Below are 21,343 nucleotides of genomic sequence, written 5' to 3'. Positions count from 1 at the left end.
GTACGCGGGCCTCTCACCGTTGTGGCCTCTCCCGCTGCGGAGCAGAGGCTCCAGACGCGCAGGCTCAGCAGCCATGGCTCACGGGCCCAGCCGCTCCGCGGCATGTGGGATCCTCCCGGACCAGGGTATGAACCCATGTCCCCTGCATCTGCAGGCAGACTCTCAACCACTGTGCCACCAAGGAAGCCCTAAAAAGTTTTTAATAATAAACTATGTATTATTTATAACTTTAATGAATGTCAACAAGTAATGCTCAAGTTATGAGTGATGAAAAACTGACTAGGGCTTCCCTGGTGGCGCAGTGGTTGAGAGTCTGCCTGCCAATGAGGGGACACAGGTTCAAGCCCCAGTCCGGGAGGATCCCACATGCCGTGGAGCAACTAAGCCCGTGCAACACAACTACTGAAGCCCACATGCCCTAGAGCCCGGCTCCACAACAAGCCACCGCAATGAGAAGCCCACGCGCCACAACAAAGAGTAGCCCCAACTCGCCGCAACCAGAGAAAGCCCGCGTGCAGGAATGAAGAAAAAAACCTGACTGTATGGGTAAGCAATCCTCAGTAACAGTGTTCTCGGGGGGGGGGGGCAATAATAAAAGACTCCCTGCCTCAGCGCCACCCCCCCAATTCCAGACTGATCAAAGATGTTTAAGACAAAAACATACTAGAGTACAGAATACATGGAGGCTTATTTAAAACAACCTTGGCCAGGGTGTGATGTAAAATCCACATTAAAAAGTGGTTAAACGCTTGTATAAAATTCGTGTTTCTGCAAGGCATGAAATGTCATAAACAAGGCAAGGAAACAAATGGCAAACTAGGCAAAAACTGCAGCTCATATCCAGAATGCCAAACTGCTAACAGTTCATACAAATCAGTAAGAAAAAGGCCGACCAACCATAGAACAACCATAGGACAAAGAATAGAAAGTTACCAAATTTCATCAATCCTATAATACTGTATATTTTTAAAATTTTCCTTCTCTGTGATTGGCATGCATTTTATTTTTATTTTTTCCACTCATGATTTTTTAAATTGAAGTATAGTTAATTTACAATGTTGTGTTAGTTTCTGCTGTACAGCAAGGTGATTCAGTTATACATATACATACTTTTTAAATATATATTCTTTTCCATTATGGTTTATCATAGAACACTGAATATAGTTCTCTGTGTTATACAGTAGGACCTTGTTGTTTAAAGCATACATTTTGAAATAGCACCTGTCAACCAGGTAGCAATACTCCTGGAAAGATGAAAAAAGCATCTGAGATTCCAGAAAAAAATACAAATGGCCCATAAATACATGTAAAGATGCTCAATTTCATACAAAGGAAATGCAAATTAAAACCATAATGAGATTCTATTTTTCACTTACAATACTGACAAAGATAAAAAAAAAAGTTCCACGACAAAGTGTTGGCAAGAGCATGGAAACTGACGCTCATTTTCTCATCCCTTACTGGTCTGAGTAGATAAAATCTCTGTGAAGGGAAATCTGGCCACAGCTAATAAATTCAAACACACCCTTTGATCCAACCAGTTTCATTTTTAAGAAACTCATTTCACAGATATACTCACCTGTACACATGTGTGAAAAAATGTGTGTACAAGATTGTAAGGGAGTACCTAGGGCAGCAACTGATTTTAATAACAAAAACTGTAAATTTGAGTGTCCATCAGAAGAATTAAACTATGCAGCCATTAAAAAGAATGAGGCGGTCTTCCCTGGTGGCGCAGTGGTTCAGAGTCTGCCTGCCGATGCAGGGGACACGGGTTCGTGCCCCGGTCCGGGAAGATCCCACATGCCGCGGAGTGGCTGGGCCCATAAGCCATGGCTGCTAAGCCTGCGTGTCTGGAGCCTGTGCTCCGCGACGGGAGAGGCCACAACAGTGAGAGGCCCATGTATCACACACAAAAAAAAAAAGAGGCAACTTTGTTTATTGATCTACAACAACCTCCAAGATAAATATAAATGAAATCAGCAGCCATACGTCTTGAACCAGCCCTACTATAAACTCTGAATTAATCTGTTCTGAAAATCCTAGTTACACGGTGCTTTTCTAATACTGTTAGGGTTTTGGTTACCTTTCGAAGTATAGGCTTTATCCTGGCATGATTAAATATGCATGTAAATCAAAACTATGTTCTTAGAGGATCCAAAATTTGTCTCAGTATGACCCAAAGAAATTCTTGGTATCTGCTTCAAAGAGTATTTAGTATAAATGACAGGCACTGTTCATTCTGAGTAATTAGACTTACTGCTTCACAAATACTTACACATAACTATATGGAGAGATGAAGAATGAGGATGGAGAGGAATAACAACACATACAGTAGTTAAGAACACATCCTTGTTGCAAGACAAACCTTGATCAAGTCCCTGCTTTCTTACTGGTGTTCAACCTTGAACAAGTTCAACTTCTCTAATACTCCATTTGAAAAATGAGAATATGGTAGCTATTGTTTAAATTAAATAAAACAATGTATATAAAACACCTAACTGCACCAACTGCCTGGCACTTGGTAAGTATTCAATACAGTAGAACTCTACACTACACTCTTAACTAACCTCCACCTAATGAATGAATCCTTGGGAAAACCACCCTTACTCTACAAACATACTGTAGTATAACTACACTTTTGTCCCTGCCAGTTGGGACAACATAATCATATGTGACATGATGATCAACTTTTAGAACAGAAAAGAGAGTTGTACGTATGTATCCTAAGTTGTATGCTCCAGAAAAGCTTGAAAAAGATAAATCACACACACAAAAACTATCAAATGTGTGAGATAACTACAGAAGAGTGAAAAGTGTCTGGAATTCCAGAATTCCAAAAGACTGAACTCTCTTAAATTCCAGAAAACAACACCTGTGTACTTTGCAAGTGTTTGAGGTTTAGATCCCACCTTTAGAACTAGACATTTTACTAAGTAATGGAACTCCAAAGGGCCCATATTCAAGGAAATGGGTTGGTCCTACATTAACAGATTGACGAATGAATGTATGGGTTTTAAGCTAAAATAAAATGTTTAACATTTTCATAAATTTTCTATTTACCACTGTTTTGATTTTATTTTAAATTTTGACTGCGTTGGGTCTTTGTTGGTGCACATGGGCTTTCTCTAGTTGCGGCGAGCAGGGGCTACTCTTCGTTGCGGTGCACAGGCTTCTCATTGCAGTGGCTTCTCTTGTTGCAGAGCATGGGCTCTAGGCACGCGGGCTTCAGTAGTTGTGGCTCACGGGCTCTAGAGCGCAGGTTCAGTAGTTGTGGCGCACAGGCTTAGTTGCTCCACAGCATGTGGTATCTTTCTGGACCAGGGCTTGAACCCGTGTTCCCTGCATTGGCAGGCAGATTCCTAAGCACTGCACCACCAGGGAAGCCCTACCACTGTTTTTAGATTAACCCACTACAATCCAGTCAAGTGACGTATGTGTCTCTATTAAAGAAAAGCTACCCATATTAAAATGCCTACACAAACAGGTTTGTGTCTGGTAATTTCTTCAAAGTTATAATGGATCAAGACTTCTGAAAGAGACAATGACTAAAAGAAGTACTCACACACTTTCCTACCACAAAACCTATTTTTGTTTAACGCCCCTATCCGTAGAATAATTTTTTAATGACAATAGTAAGGAACAGAAAAATAACAAAGCTAAAATAGTTTGCATTTATCAGGAATAATATTCAGAAGATAGAACTACATAGAGTACAGTGATTTTATAAAATATTGTTCTTTTCACCAGCAAATATGGTGAGTCTAAACACCCTACCCTTCCTTCACAATGCCAACACTATGAAATGGTTGATTACCAAAAAAAAAGCAAACAATTTTTAAACATGCTTACAGTGAATGCTATTATACTTATTAAAGAGCTACTGATAGTTATCAAATACCTTCATCCATCAAAACAATTTTTTCCCAATATCAGTTAGTACTTCTGTATGCCATGTGCACAAAAAAAGTTGATCATACATTTTAAGTATATAGAAGTCAGTTTAAAAAATGAAGTTTTTTACCTCTTTTAAGTGACCTGGCTATTTCTGGACTCATCACTAACTTAAGAAAGTCTTCTTGTGCATGTCCAAAATAGCTAGCACTGTATGCCTCAGTTCTATGAATTTATTTTAGACAACTTCACAAACCTGATCCACAAGAACACAGCCATTTAAAAAAGCAAGACATTTTGTTGTTCAATATTAAGATCTCCTAAAGGACAGCTCACATACAATCCACTAAAGCACAATCTAATTTTACTGTGTAGAAAAATAAAGGTGGGAGCATCCAATCTGATTCCGCAGACATCACATTAGCAAATAATGGTGGTTAAGAATGAAATAATGACTGAGTTTTTTCTTTCAATGTCCAAATTTGTTTAATAATCTATTAAGTTGTTAGAACATAAATACTTATTAGGTTCTTAGAACCAAACTACTAAATAAACAAGAATTCTGAGTTATTTCTTTAGGCCTAGGGTGTCATGAAAAAACTCCTGACATTAAGCATGCTGCAAATCAAAGCAGCATGGGAACTTTTACTCTACTTAAAATCTAGCTTATCTACCTAGTTAATTTGCCCATTTAAGTCTCTCCATCCTTCTCAGCGCAGATGAAATACCACCTCTTCTGTGAAATCATCTACACAATTCATGTGACATTCAAACTACCTTCTTAATTGCTTCATAGCTTACCTCCCCAACCAAGTCAGGAAAGAGCCAGCAACACTAGCTCGGTTCCTTTATATACATAATGATCCTTTCACTGGTAAAGGGATAAAGATTTATATAGGCTCACGTTCAGTCTGACATATTCTTAGCAAAAGCATTACCCAGTATGAGCAACACTAATCTTACTATAACCACAACACTATATTTAGCATGATATCAGTTACAATGAGAACAAATCACTATTAAATGTAAACAGTCACATGGAAAGGTACTATACAGTACTTGGAATAATTTGCAATCTACAATGTTTTAATGCAATTCTAATATCAAAAAAATGGACAGGGACTCCCCTGGTGGTCCAGTGGTTAAGAATCCACCTTCCAATGCAGGAGACATGGGTTCAATCCCTGGTCGGGGAACTAAGATCCCACATGCCGCCGCAGGGCAACTAAGCCCGCCCGCCACAACTTCTGAGCCCTCGCGCACTAGAGCCCACACACGAGAGAGCCCACGTGCCAAAACTGAGCCCTCGCACGGCAATCAGAGAGAAGCTTGCGCGATGCAACAAAAGATCCCACGTGCCCCAAACTAAGACCCGACGCAGCCAAATTAATTACTTATTTTAAAAATGGACCAAAAAAGCCAAACAGAAAACATCAAATCACACTTATCAAGTATATATAGCCTCATAGTTATTAACTGAAATGTTGAAGATCAGCAGCCAAAGAATACAGCTTTATTTTGGCAAACAGCCAAAATACATTTGGTATGTGTTTCAGAGTTAAGGATCTCATCAAGCAAAAGAAATTAATAGAAAAATAAGGAAACTAAATCATTTTTTTCAAAATATACTGCATGCAAATTTTCATAACTTTTGAAGGAAATGTTCTCCCATCTTCACAACAGAATTTACAAAGCTAGGATCAATGTGTAGGTTCTACTTAGTGTTTTTTTTTTAATTTATTTGGCTGCGCCAGGTCTTAGTTGCACTATGCAGGATCTTCAGTTGCAACATGCGGATCTAGTTCCCTGACCAGGGATTGAACCCGTGCCCCCTACACTGGGAGTACGAAGTCTTAACCACTGGGCCACCAGGGAAACCCCCTACTTGGTGTTTTTAAAGATGTTGGCACTGTAAACAAAAGAGACTTCTATAATCCCTTGCGAGTGCCTAAGTATAAACACAAGCATCAAATGTAATACTATATGCAGACCTTTAGGAAATCAAGTTAGCTTTCTATGAATTAACAAAAGCCAACAGAATTTCAATTCTAAGGTGACAACAGTGATTTTTTTAGTCTCTATGACAGGAACTGCTTAAGTGGTAAATAGCCACATTTACTCTTTATTCCCACCCCTTTCTAAAGATCCACTAAAACCGCCTTTCCCTAACTTCAGTGCTACACTTGAATTAGAACAAAGCCTACCATATAACAGATGTTCAATAAAGTAGTTTATAATTGATGTTTGTATAATTAATGACCTCTAATGACCAGATATCTGTTTCCACATCTTACCTTCAGTCCTAAAAGAATATTTGGATTCATTGATTAATTTCATATTGACAAGTAACATTTAATTCAAGCTAAAACTCCCAAATTGTAATTCAATTGTTGTATTAAAAGGAACTTTATTAAATTGGTTTTATAAGTCCATTTTAAATTAACCAGGTTAACTGGTTAATAAGATCCAATAATTTCTCAAACTGGAAATCTTCCACCACTATCAGCAGCAGCAAGAGTAGAAATGTTGACTTAGCACTTGCTGGGTAACAGGAATTACTCCATGGGCTACACACAAATTACACATGTGATCTGAGAACAACCCTAAGATGTAGTTGTTATTATCAGCTCCATCTTCTGAAAAAAGCAATAAGCTCAGGGGAGATTAATTACGTGGCCAAAATCACACCTAATAAGTGGCAGAGCTAGGACACAACTCAGGCACTGCAATCCTAGAGTCTGTGCTCTACAATCTCTTTCCTTTTGACTCTCTTCTCAAGTCAACTTTTCAGAACAAGACTGTCTTGTTGGAAACCCACTCTGGAATCTCTAAGTAGTCCTTATAAAGCTGGTGCTTCGAACTGTTGTTTCCAGGGGTCCCAAAGAATTTGCTATGGCAATGTCTGATAAATCCTCCCCAAGGGTCAACCTTAGATACTCTATTTTACTGGGTTCTTATATTTGTTAAATATTTTTGGATTCTCTTTCATCTTCTTGCCTAGACTGTCTTTTGGAGATTAAAAAATTCTGCAAGTTTCCGATCCATGTTCCACGGAAAAGCACTTCCTTGGCTGGTTTGCTCAAAACTTCTCTCCCTCAAGTTTTACAAAGGGCTTACCACACCTTAAAACCCAAGGCTTTATTTCTCCCTGTCACTTAATTAAATTTCAGCTATGTCCTGTCTTTTAACTTTCCTTGATTTTCTAGCATCTTGTCCTGAAGTTATATAAAAGATAAACATCTCAGGATAGTGCACAGTCATACAGAGCTAAAAGCATGTGTCCTCCAATAAAGAGCTGCAACACTTTCTGCTTCATCAACATTATCCTGGGTTGAGTTCTTAGTCTTGTGACATCCCAAAATTGAAATGAATCTGATACCCAAAAGCAAAAGATTCAGAATAAAAGGCAAATTATGTACATAAAATCACTATACCTTCTCCACCAAGACAAGTTTAAACAAATCAGGGAAAATGTCTTTCCATGAAAATTCTACCCTTTCCATGATTATATTTAAGATTCACCCTTAGTCTACATTGTAGTGACAAATTTTCACACTCCTCTGCTGCCCCTTCCGTGTCCTCAGAATTTTTTTTTTAAAGGATTCATGCACAAGACATGTCTACAGATACAGACACAAACTCTCTTCCCAAAGGGTTTATGTTCCAATTAGGTAAGGAAAAAAACAAAAAAACCCCAATCTCTGATCATCCATACTGTCTACAAACCAGTCCTGAAATATCTCAAAAGCCATCTGCCATGGAAATGCTGATTCACACAAATGACTTGGATACTTTAAATAATATGCAGACTACAGTGCCTTCAAGCAAAAAGTATGATTTTTTCCCCCTTCAGAAAATAAGTTTTTAAAAATGATGTTCCATGTGCCTAGAAAGATCTGCTTCTCTGTACCCCAATCCCTACTCCTGGCAAACCATTACTTTTAGTTCAGTCCTTGACTTAAAATTCTGCCTTCTCTTTTCTAGTCTCAACTGAATTCTCAAATGATGCTTTCCTATACACTCCAAAATTCTCTTTCAGAGCCTAATCATAATTTTAGATTTTATATTTACTTTTTTATTTGCTTTACGTAGACAGGAACCAGATTTACTACTATACCTAGCACTGCCCAACACACAGAAGGTACTCAATTATTAACTGACTGAATTAATAAGCATTACTGGATTCCCTCAATATCACAATCTCTCAGTAATTTGGCAGTTTGAGGAAAAAAAACAGAAATGAAGCATACCACCTAAAATAACAGCGAAATTAGCTACTAAATTAATAACTTAAATATTATGATGTTTTCCCGAAAGTTCAAGACTACTAAACTGCTCTATTCCCTTAAAAGTTAACAGCTCCTTCACAAAGAATGAAGAATGGATTTCTTAAAATTTGTTACAAGTCCAACTACAAAGTGTTTAAAATCCTGTGCAAAACTGTTATCAACCTCTTCCTAATATTAAAATGAATTAAGATATTTTTCACTGACTCATCACAAATTTGGCAACTTAATCTTTCTGACTATTCTGGTCTTCTTATTGCTACCTCATGAGGTACCTCTCCCAATAATGTGCATTCCAAGATGGCCAAAGGAACATAAATACACTGCAAAAGAAATACTTTAGGGAGGGGAAAAAAAAAAAAGATGGGAGCAGGCAAACACACAACAAACAAAATATAAAAACATTTAGCAGTGGTGGTTTTGAAAAGTAACTTGTCTACTGGGACTGGATAGCTATTTAAGGCTAGTCTAACATACTGTGCACTAATTTACACTAGATCCAATCCTCTAAAATAGCATAATATTAGACCTAGAACCTAGACATATATGTGTCCCAAACACTGAAGAAACTATCTTTGGACCATTAATCTGTATAAAGATGATTTAAAGATATAATTAGGCTAAAGTACTCTCAAACTTATTTAATCAGTAAACACGTATTTGTTCAGTATACACAACGAATGAGGAAGGGCATGGTTAAATTCTCAGCTCCTGAGACAGAATCTTTGTAAGTTAGTCCTCTTTACCATCCTTCTATGGGTGAAAATTAAAGGCTTCTTCTGGCTACACAGTAGATACATAAGCATTTTATATCTATATATGAAAATAGTTTATGGAGGGTACTGATAGTTGTCTGATGTATTCACTCTTCCTACCCAATTAACTATGTAACCGATCCTCGTTAAGTTAAAGCTTTAAATGTTTTGAACACTGGGTTCTCAAGAAATGAGTTGATAGATGACTATACAAAATACATACGGGGATTCGTAAGACACTGCACTTAATGAAGCACTTCCATTAGTTAAAACTACCACTAACCCTGTACTACTAGGATTTGATATCACTTAAAGATAATACCAAATCAGCTTCTAGCTCTTCAGAAGATTCTAGAAGAAATTCCAATAAGCTTACCCTGTCAAGAATTAAAGTTTTTTAAATTTTATTATAGCCTCCAGAAACCATTCCATTAAAAAAAATCACAATGCCAAAGATACTTTCATTTTGAGCTATCATATGTTACTTGTCACTCCCTATTAACTGAACCAAAATCTTTCACAAGCATACACCTTTTAAAAGCCTACCACTTCCTACTACAAACATACACAACACACCTTCTGTCCCAACACTGCATGTAACTTTCTCATCTCCGAATTTCCAAATTCTGTTCCCCTGCTCAACTGTGGCTTTAAAAAAAAAAAATTCAATGCATACTGAATCAAATTTTAGAATATTATTCCTCCTAAAGGTGAGTAAAATCTGCCTTTTATTATCCTCAATTGCTTGACATTATCTAATCTTAAATAAAAAAATCATAAGTTAAGATTTTGCTTATGTAGTGTTTTTGTCAATTATATTGTAATTACAACCAACCAATAATGTGATTACACTAAACTAAAAAGATTTATTCAATGAAGATTAAGGTTTAAGCCAAAAACATGTCTCATAAAGACAAGCTGAAGTAAACACCTAAGTTCAATTGCTATTAAAAATGAAACAATCTGAAGTTCTAATAAAACAGTATATCAAAGAAACTAAGAAATTGAAATGAAATTTGAGGGTAACAATGTTCTGATTATGGAAAAATTTTAAGTTGTGATATCACAGTTACATTTCAAGAAATCTTATCTTCGAGAGATGCATTGAAATATTTAGATGAAAGTGTATGATGCCTAGGATTTACTTCAAATTATATGGGACATATAAAAGGTTGAGATATGGATGAAATAAGATTGGCCAAGTTTGAAGATGCAAGACAAATAAACATGAGTTCATTACAGTATTATTCTACTTTTACATACATTTGAAGTTTTCTGTAAAATATATAGTTTCCCCCATAACACAGTATGTACCTCTGCCATCAAAGACTCATGTCACTGTCCATGTAACATTTTATTCCCAATTGTCTTTTAAAAACAACCTGAGGGAGAAGATTGTATCATGACAAGGAAATTGTTTTTAACAAATGATTGAAATGTCATACATACACAGAATAAACAAATTTTAAAAAGGGGAAGATTTTCAAAAGCATTACCATCAGGCAACAAACATCACTACTTACGCAGAATGGAAGTGTTAAGATGAAGATAAAAAACTAGGGAAATTAAAGAAAATGTTAGAAAAAAGATCAGTATGGTTGTCAATCATGTGCACCATGGTATAATGAAGAGGAACGAGGTCTTTGAGGAGACTCCAAGAGTATATCACAAGACAAAAGATTCCTCCTTTTAGCTCATAACATATGCATGGTAATAGCTGTACAGTTAACATTAAAAGCTCTCTCACCCAAATAAATCATACCCCTTCCCACACATCATTTGTTCTAAAAGTAACTGTCCTTTACTAAATATATCATTTTACTTTTCTATCATATTTAAATGATACAACATTTCACCTAAGATATTGCACCAAGTAACTAAAAAATCTGACCTTTGAACTTCAATGACCACTGAATAGCTATACATATATTACTACCAAGAAAAAGAATCCATATTAAAAAGTCATCTAGTAAGCATAAGAAGGTCTAATCTGGATTATTCTAAAGTCAGATGGCTTGAGACTCCACTAGCAAAGTCCCCTATCTAGTGGCAGAAAATAAAAACAGAGGGGAAAAAAGTGTTCATTTTTAAAGATAATACTTACTTAAGAATGGTTTTTGCACTACTGCAGTCTTCAAATCGAATGGAGTAACCAACTTCCTGGCCCAACATCACATCCATTTCATCAGCAACTCTCTGGGCCACACTCATTGCAGCCACTCTCCTGGGTTGGGTACAGGCAACTCCTCTTTTGGGTCCTGGTAATGATCGCATGTACTCCACACACCACTGTGGAATCTATCAAATAATTTCACATTTAAATTAATTCTACTCTGCCTGTGCATCAGGTATATTTAACATGAAGTGTTTTATCTCATTCTAATAATTTAAAACAAAATTCAATTTAGGCACACCACAAATTATTACTTATGACTTATAATAGCATGAGCTCTCCAAGCCAAGGAAGGGTCATGTATAACACTGATATGTCATAACTGTACTCCTCATTGAGCTAGGTCCACTGAGGCTTTGCTGAACATGCTCTATGGTGTCAGTGTTCCACCACCAAGCATCTCTCTGCACTGGAAAAATTCCAACTTATGAAAATTCTACTTCATAACAAATGTTAGTTCCCAAAAATATTCTAAGAAACTGTAACTTAAATTCCTATACAATTTAAGTTACAAATTCAGCTCATACTTGGTAAGCCAGCAGAATCTAACTCCTATCCTTCTCCCCTCAGAAGTATGCACAATGGAAACACCTTAGGTACATCTCAAAAGTTAATTTTAGTTAACTATCAAACTCAAATTCAATAGGACCTATAGAAGCAGCAACAGCACTTCCCTGAAGGAGGGAAATGAAGGGTAAACAAGGAAAAAAAAAAAAAGACCAACAAGCATAAGTAGTTGGTTGTTGCCATGATGACACTGCATTTCCTAGCTGTTCCATTATCAATAGAAACTAAGATATTTGATAATTTAATGGTTCTTCTCTACTCACTTACCTGTGAAAGAACCATGGGAAAAATCTAAGTGCTTACTACATTAAATTGGAATCCACTCCTACAAGAAGGACATGATGGATCTCCATCAAAGCCTCCAAAAGCCTAACAGATTTTAATGCTACAGGAAACGTGGCATTTTTTTGGTATAGGATTTGTACAGTGATATTTGAAGAATACTAGTTGTACTATTACTACTTTTTTTTTTTTTTTTTTTTTGTGGTACACGGGCCTCTCACTGTTGTGGCCTCTCCCGTTGAGAAGCACAGGCTCCGGACGCGCAGGCTCAGCAGCCATGGCCCACGGGCCCAGCTGCTCCGCGGCATGTGGGATCTTCCCGGACCGGGGCACGAACCCGTGTCCCCCGCGTTGGCAGGCGGACTCTCAACCACTGCGCCACCAGGAAAGCCCTATTACTACATTTTAGTTAGGTTCCTTCTGCAATTTTGTTTGGAGAATTTCACTTTCTGATAGGCACAAAAAGATAACCAAAAATGGCTAACTATTCTTAATGGTTTTGAGTCAAAGTTTAATAGGAGTATGTGGAAAAAGCATTTGCATGAAATTCACTATTTACAGTTGTTTCCCTTTGAATACCCCAAATCCCTGCAATCCTAGGTATCCATGTACCTTAAGTATTTAAAAAAAAAAAAAAATACTAATCCAAAAAATCACAAATCTTGTTTTGCGTTCACCTGCCCTTCTTCTCCACTAACTGCTACTAAATAAACTCATCTCTGAAATAAGGTTAATCATATAAGACCACAGAAGAGCAGTATGAAATAAATATAACTTTGGCTATGAGACAAAGGGACAGAGTTTTAAATACTGAACCCACCTATATCTACAGTGTAACCTAGGGCAACCCACTAAACCTCTCATAAATCAAAGCCTCATTTTGCTCATCTGTAAAATGGTGATTAACAACTTCCTTGCATGGCTGTTGAAAAACTTAAATGAGATAATACAAACTACATAGTGCCTGACTTTACCCAATTGCTGACTAAATGGGTGCTATTAATACTACACAAACTAGATAAACCAGTTGAAATAATTATTAAAAATATAATATTAATAAGCTTAGAGTTATATCTTTTCATGTATTCTTTAAATTTCCATAAGGTGATAAAAATAAACCAACAGTTTTAGCTTCTAACATCAGCATTACATTTCCTCCGTTTAAAAAGAAAAACCATACTTAGGCTCAGTCTTATATTATATAACAAAAGCCTCCAATCTGGGTTACTATTGTAGCCTTCAAAATGTCTCCATGAACTACTCAAATTGACAGACTTGTGGCATTGTGTAACTTAAATTATACACATACAGGATAACCTGTACATGTAGTATGCTCAAATCTAAACATGTTCACAGGTACATAAACATGGAAAATCAGGCCCGTAGGAAACACAGCAATTATTTCTGCGTGATAAGTAATTATTAAATTCATTTCAACACTTTCCTGAATTTTCCAAATTTTCTACAATAGCCAGGGGCTGCTATTTTTGTAAAATCTAAGAAATTTTCTGATGGATCAGGCTCAAGCATCTGAAAATGAAAATATGGTTACCTCGCTCATAGCAAGAAAATGCAAATTAAAAATTACACTGAAATACCATTTTTCTCCTGTCAGATTTGCAAAAGTTCAAGTTCAGTAGTACACTCTAGTGGTTTCCCACATATGCTCTCATACATACTCACGGAACAGTAAACTGATACGTTCCCTATAGAAGGCTATTTGGCTGTACGTTCCACAACTATAATCCATCTTCTGACCCAATAATTTCTACTTCTGAGAATTTATCCTAAAGATATACTTGCCCATGAAAAACAACCATGAGAAGCAGCCTAAATGTCTATAACATGGGCCTAGTAAATAATGGTTCATCCATGTTTGAAAAATATCCTAAATATATTTCTAATACAACACTAACATGTGTGTTTAGTTCAGGGGTGGGGAGGACGGGGACACTATTGGATGGAGGTCACAAGTAAAAAGACTTTACTTAGCTCTTCTATTTTTTTTTTAAAGAATAGATAATATTCACATAGTTCAAAACAATTATAAAAACAAAGAAATGAAAATGACAAAAACAAAACCACTCCAATGGTTCAGCTCTCTCCACCCAAGCACTGGAAAACAAACCTTGTGCCTCCAAATATGTACCACCCCAGATTCAAAGTGGGTGGGAGAGTATCACTGCCATAATTTACATAATAAAACTGGAAAAAAACAGCACCGCTGTTTTTCCAAAGAGACTCAGGAAAACAGGTACTCCCTACAGGATTCCAACCCCATAAGTCACTAAAAGTTGCTAAACATAAAAGCAGCTATGCTTCAAAAAGTTCTGACAGACAGCCAATGAGAATAACCACCAGAACCAAATACGCAACATTTAGTAAACATAAACATTAATGAAGTACGTACTGTGGTATTCAATAACTCACCTGTGTTGTTTTACCAGACCCAGTCTCACCAACAAGTACAAAGGATTGATGTCTAACCAGAATATCTGTAAACCTATCCTTGTACTCCCAAACAGGGAGCTGAAGCCGTTTCTTCAGAATATCATAGTATCGAGGCGTATGGGGTAAGTTGGTAAATGGATTAATGCACTGTGGAAGTGATGTGTGTCCTGCATGTCCGGTGTGTGTAGAATGAGCAGAATGTGTTGAATGTGCTGAATGTGCCGAGTGGGTTGAGTGAGCTGAATGGGAAGCTTTTAAAGGTGGTAATCCAGCACTGATAAGCATAGCATTCGTGGAAGCTCTCAATTCTTTCTCCTTTTCTTTCTCCCTCTCCCGCTCTCTATCTCCTCTATCTCGTTCTCGTTCCCGATCTTTAGACCGATCTTCACGATCACGGTCACGATCTCGATCCTTCCTAAAAAAAAAAAAATTTATAACTCAGATTCCAAATTTTATGCAAAATGTTCATAGCGGCGTTATAGTCACAAGAAAGTAAAATGTCCAACAACCAAATAAACTGATATAAAACTCGAAGTATCAGAAACAATGAAAAAGAACTTGTAATCAAGGATCCTCCATGCCTTATCCATAAACATCTTTCCCTTCCTTAATGATGCTTCAAATTCTATTAAGGAACAGTCTCTTTCCACCTTTAGCCATTCTGCATGTAAAATCCTTTCCTTCTTAGAAATTAAAAACTGAGGGCAGTGTGGGAAAAAGGTAGGGACAAATTAGGCAAAAAGAGAATGGCATCAGAGTCTTTCCCAGATTCTCCTTCAGGTTACATGAAAAGGTATTTTCACACTGAAAGTATGTTCAAAATTTAGCAAGAACTAAGTCTTTTATTGCTTCTGGCCTCAAAGACAATTCCACCTCACATTACAGTAATACAAACAAAATTCAGCACAAAATTCCGAGTTAAAGAATTAGCAAGTTTATTTTCCTAAGTTAACGCTTTCCAAATTTTGTTCAAAATGCATATATTGCTCTATAAGGAAAACTAAAACTTTTTATTCTTGTTTTCATTGTTTACTCTTGCATGTATCCTTAACAGCAATAGTAAAAAACACTGGAAGTACTTTGTAAAACCTATGTATACTTTGATCATCCATAAAGGAAAAGTAGCTCATTTAAAAACAAGCTTCACTGAACACTATTAAGTTGTTTAAAATGTTTAAATTATGCAGATGACCACCATATTAACCTTAGGTCATTTAGCCAATTCCAGCATCTACTTCTAGATACTAGAGATGATCCCTAACCAGTAAGAATTTTAAAATTATCTATACTTATTCATTTTACTAATCTAGTTTATTTCAGACTAAATCCTATAGCAGACAAATGTGCCACAAGGTGTTTGGACTCATTTGAAATAGTGAGGCAACTTGGAACCATGACACAAGCTGCTAAACATGTCATTGTTCCTTATCCATAACACACACAAGACATACAAATTTCCCATGCCCCAATTATCAGCAGCAGACTAGGGAAGACCATTCATTCTGATGTAATGGCAAATCAGCTGGGCAACAGTTACTCCCTTTCGTAGAATACAGCTAAAATGCTGAGCCCAGCATGAGTTAGGATGGTTCCCCAATTACAAAAATGGTAAGCTGACCAATTATATTTGATATTGTCCCTTCTAAAATAAATAATTCTATTCCACAGGAACTTGCCTAAACAGAGAAAAACCTTATTATATGTTCACAAATATTCATACACACATATATTTTTACATATATATAATCTTTTCATGTATGTATATATAAAAAGCGATTCTCCCTTCCCCCAACCCAATGTTCACCTTCTACAGAATTACAGGACATACAAGCTAGGATCGGAGCTTCTCATCCCATGTGGCATAAAGAGAAAGAAATCAAAGGAACCTAAAGGATAACCTACTCAGCATACAAACTGAAGTCCCACAACTCAGAACTTAAGCTTCCTGGCCTATCTTCGCAATATACCATCAACCATCCTTTCTTTGCTTCTCTCATTCTGCTCCAGTTTAACGTGCTTGTAATTAAATAAGTATTTGCACAGCTCCAAAATGTGAATGAGAAAAAGTTTACAACAGGATAGATAGATACGTGTCCAGCAAAGTGAGAAGCACTGTAGTCAGGAATGGATTCAAAGACTAGACATTTTATAGTTCATAGAACATAAAGAATCCTTAAAGAACATCTGGTCTAAATAATACATGTTTTTCAAGGGCCTACTTCACCAGAAACTTTATTACCAAAAATAACTGCAACAGAGGAAGCATAAAATACATTCTGAAGACACAAAGATTAACTGCTGACCATGAATTGGGGTTTAACTCTAATATAAGAGTAAAAGGAGCACGAGCACCTAGATCACAGTTGCATAACCACTGGAAAGGTATAAGCCTCAATTTACTAATCTGCAAAGCGAGAAGTATTAATAAAATAGTCTTAGATTAAAATTAGAAAGCAAATTCAATCACCTAGAAATGTTGCCTGTGATTCCAACTACCCACCTTCAACAGGAAAGGGAAGATAAAAATTAGGGTCAGTGGGGGGGGGGCTCAAACCCACTGCTTCATTAATATATGCAGAATATTGTGTATATGCATGTTTTCTTTTTTAAACAGGCACCTTTATTATAAAGGAGTTTTTACTTAGAATATTTACTAATCGAGGTATAATGCTTAAAAAACTAATTATCAAAGCAGTGATCACTTAGCCACAATAATGGCAGGGAGAGACACAACAGGACACATTTGTTTAGCACGTGGTTCAGTATTTTATCTCAGCTTAATCCTGGCTCAACACTTAAGCTATATGACCACATTTATTTCTTTCCTCGCCTTTAAAAAGCTCTTGTGGGGTATTGCAAGGGTTAAATGAGTTAATATATGTAATGTGCTTAAAGTAGTGCCTGGAACATAATAAATGCCCAATAAACATTGGTTATCATTTATTTTTTAAATTTAAAACACCACGTTAAAATTCTACATGGAGTAACAGAAACTAAAGAAATGCTAATGAAGATGTAAACTGGTTATCAAAATCAGAGTATTTTAAACAAGCATTGATTTTAATCTGGTAATCTCACTTTCAGAGACTTCTAGGGATATAAGTACACATAAGGATGTTCATCACACTTTTCACTTGTAAGACTAGGAAACTATCAAAACGTCAGTGAACAGGAAATTGGTTAAATAAGTTATGATACCCCTTTACAAGTGGAATACTATGCAGCCAATGAAAAGAATAATGGATATCCATTCCACAGTTTATAAAGTATTTCTGGGTGAATTTAAAGAAATCAAAGCACAAATAATACATATTAAAAGATCCTACTGGTATCAAATAGGATACCTGTGAATAAATATGCAGAGATCTAAAAAAATTTTCATCAAGGGATTAAATAAAGATGGGGATGAAGATTTCTGATAATTTTTTTCCCTTTTCTTTATATCTTTACGAATGGACGTTTCTTGTGTTCCCTGGGGCAAGTTACTTAACCTCATCACAGAACTGCAGTGAAAACCTGTTTATAAAGCACCTGAAAGTTTTGGGAACACTGTACGTACGTTATCTTATCTATGTTTCACATTTTTAACCGAAAAAATTCTTATCAGGCAGTAATATCAGAAACTAACATCAAAGTGAAAAATGTCCCTGTTTTCAAAATTTTTTTCCATACTTCAACATTAAGTTGTCTTTTGGTTAATAATTTTACACAGAAAATGTTGTGGGAAAAATGGAAAAAGGAATATGGTCAATATGTAACAGAAACCTTCAACTTCTCTACCTGTTTCCAAACTTAAAATATAGCAAGAGTAAATAAAGCCATATATAGTTTGGGAGCATGAATTTGAGTAAAATCTCTCACTTAATTACCTTCCCTTCTGAGTAGCGGGGAAAATGGGACATCCATGTTTGGCAGTGGAGTTCACAAGACTGACAGGCCTACCCCCTCATGTAAAACCACCTGCTACTTAGCAGGGCTTTAAAAAAAGAAAAGAAAAATCTGCAAGATTGCATGACAGTCAACAAATTATTTTGTTGATTTTTTAAATTATTAAATATGGAAAAAAAAACCCTAAGCACTAATAAACACTCCAAGCCCACTGCTAAAGAAAGTTCTATCAGAAATGACATTCAGGTGACACAGAAATGAGTATACAAATGTCCCTCCAAAATATCTCAGAACTTGAGCTTTATTCCAAAGATGAACTCTCGTTCATTTACAGGTAGATGTCATATATAATATCCAAGAGAATCAAAAGGTCACCACCAAAGACTTAAAAAGTCCACATTTTTACTAAGGATGTCGGATTTGCAAGGAAAGGGGAACAAACCCATGTACATATCATGGGCCCACTAATCCCCCAAAAAGCATTTAAATGGTGCACATACACACAAATATTAGTAAGTGAATTCATTCCTTCCCCGTATATTTTTTTCCAATCTGAATTCTGTGAGAGGCATTAGTTGCATCTTAGCCAGATGACAAGCAATTTATTTTTGCTTCACAGGAACAAAGAACCAAGTGTTCCCTACTTTACCAACCCATTGTAAATGTCATTAAAATAGGCTGTAATGACTCTTAACTACAGTCACAGTCTGTGTGCTGTACTGGAAAAAGCAAGAGGCTAAGATTGAAAATTAAAAGATCAAGGTTCTAGATCCACCTGTAAACTGTAAGGTTGCACAAGCCACCTTAACAACTCTGGGTCTCCATTTCTCATCCCTCGAGTGGAGCCGAGTATACGCTCTTTAAAGTCACTTCCAGCTCTAAGGAGCCTGTGACTTGTAGCTCAAATGTGCTCAAGTTCTGCTGTGTGTGTTGGGGTCAGGGAGAGAAAGCTGACACAGAACACTGTAAACTAAAAAATGTACACGATTAAACTGTTATATATTTATGCTTTCCATATTCAATATACGGAAAGCCACCAAAAAGTATACCCTATCCTGGCTTATACTCCTCAGACACAGACACCTCAATCAACCGAAAGAAAGGACTCTGAGTGAACAAAAGTTATACAGACTTGACACAGTGATTCTGCACACGTACACACGCACTAAAATGCAAAATTATGCAAAGTATTGAAGATATTCAGACTTTCATGTCTCTGCCTGAATTATCCAAATAAACCTCTGTACTTCAGGAACGAAAAGTACACACTGGACAAGAAATGATTTTGATGCAATTGCTAAGGTTAACTGTTAAATTCCTCTGCACCTTTAAGAAGAGGTAAGTAGAAAGGAATCTGAAACACCACGGGCGTGGTCTACTTCAACTCCCAAGCAACCTCCCGACGGGCGATACTTTGCCGTAAACACTAAAAACTTTTGAAAAGGGTCTTCTCGTTTCAAAAGCTACCTAGGAACGAGGGCCGGGGAGGGACACAGAAAACAAGAATTTATTGGAAAAAAAGAATGCCTTCTAATTGCTATCCCGGGGATGCCCAATAACTACTGTTTTGGCCAAAGCAGGAAATAAAGGAGATGGCGGGAGCGTGGGCAGAGAGCGGAAGTTTGCCTAGTATCTACTTTGAAGTGTTTGAATGGACCGAGGCACGCACTCTCCCGCCAAAGTATAAACTCCGCGTCTCCAAACCACCAGCCCTCCAGCCCATCAGGTATACTCCACATTTTCCTTTCTCCCGGCTGGCCCTCTACTCTCCCCTCCCCCGAGAACTCCTCGTCCGCACGCCTCACTCTACTCCCAGCACCTCCACCCCAGCCTACACAAGAATCCACGCGCTTCGCTCACTTTCCGGCCTCCGCTTCTCCCCTTGCTGGGCGCCCAGCCGCCCCCCAAGGTCCTCTCCCCGACCCCGCTGGCTGAGAAGTACCTGGTGCCCTTGGAAACGATTACTCCCGCCGCGCCCTCCCCCACCCTCTCCCCAGGCTCCAGGCCTTACCAGGAGCCCAGGCCACGAGGTCCGCGGTTCCCTCCCGTCCGCTCCCCTCAAAGTGACTCTTGCTCGACTCCGCCCGGGGAGGAGGCACCCTACTGGCCACGACAGGCCTCTCCGCTCTCCCGACTGGGCCGGGCGGCCACCGCGCCACTCAGCTCCCCGCGCCCTTGCTGGGCCGAACGCCTGGGGGTCCGCTCTCCCGCGCCCCGCCGCCAGTGACCCGAGCCCAGAAGAAAACAAAAGAGTCAGGGCCCGTGGCCCGCTCGGCCTAGCCCTCCCTGGCCCGCTCCCGGCCGGGACCCCAACAAAGCCTGAGCCCCTGCCTCGCGCCCCCGGCCTGGCTTACCCATCGGTCCCCGCACGCTTCTTGCCGGAGGGATAATCCTCCCCCAGGTCCAACCGGTGTCGCTTAGACATCTTCGGACTCTTCGAGCGGGTGGTTACGAAGGAAGAAAAAAAGAGAACCTAGCGGCTCTATCGGTGCAGTCGAAGGCAGCTACAAAACTCTGGAGGACCCCCACCCCTCCCGCTACAACAGCCTACACCGTGCGGCCGGAACCAAGAGCTAAAATGGCGGCGGCGATGAGGGCTGGGCCTGCGCGCGCGCTTCCGCGGTATGCTGTGCGTGCGTGCGTGCGTGCGTACGTGGTGCGCGCGCACGCATAGGAGGCGGGAACTCAAGCCCCGCCCACCGCCTCGTTGACCCGCCCTTATTCCGCCCTCCGCCTGGCAGGCACTTCCCGCCCTCTGGGCGGGTGCTAGGCGGGTTGGGCCCTTGGCCCCTTCACGGCCCTCCGATTTAGGAAATTGAGAGAAGAGGAAGTCTAATGCTAGTTAGGAAATCCTATCCATCTGTATTACCCTGGCATTAGGGGAATCTGAGACCCACAGAGGTTGAAAAACTAATCGAGATTATACAGCTGATAAGGGACAGAGCCAGGATTGGTACCCAACTAAAACTCCTGATCTAGCACTTGAAGCCACTGACCAGACATTCTCAACTGCAGTGGGAAAACTGAGGTGAGAAAATGTCAAGACT

The 21,343-nt window shown here is 38.4% G+C and overlaps 1 protein-coding gene across 1 annotated transcript in view; it reads right to left on the bottom strand.

The window, feature by feature from the left end:
* DHX15 (DEAH-box helicase 15) overlaps positions 1 to 20,877 on the bottom strand; it is a 52,324-nt gene extending 31,447 nt beyond the window's left edge. The window contains exons 1-3 of the mRNA XM_060148417.1: positions 20,651 to 20,877; positions 14,388 to 14,823; positions 11,040 to 11,233 (exon numbers count right to left, since the gene is read on the bottom strand). Coding sequence (XP_060004400.1) covers positions 11,040 to 11,233; positions 14,388 to 14,823; positions 20,651 to 20,721 — 701 coding nt within the window. The 5' untranslated portion in view covers positions 20,722 to 20,877. The remainder of the gene's footprint in view (positions 1 to 11,039; positions 11,234 to 14,387; positions 14,824 to 20,650) is intronic.
* Positions 20,878 to 21,343: the final 466 nt, after the last annotated feature.

Source organism: Lagenorhynchus albirostris, chromosome 4 (assembly GCF_949774975.1).
Source record: "Lagenorhynchus albirostris chromosome 4, mLagAlb1.1, whole genome shotgun sequence".
Classification (NCBI taxonomy): Eukaryota; Metazoa; Chordata; class Mammalia; order Artiodactyla; family Delphinidae; genus Lagenorhynchus; species Lagenorhynchus albirostris.
This window is presented reverse-complemented; position numbering and strand designations above follow the sequence as displayed.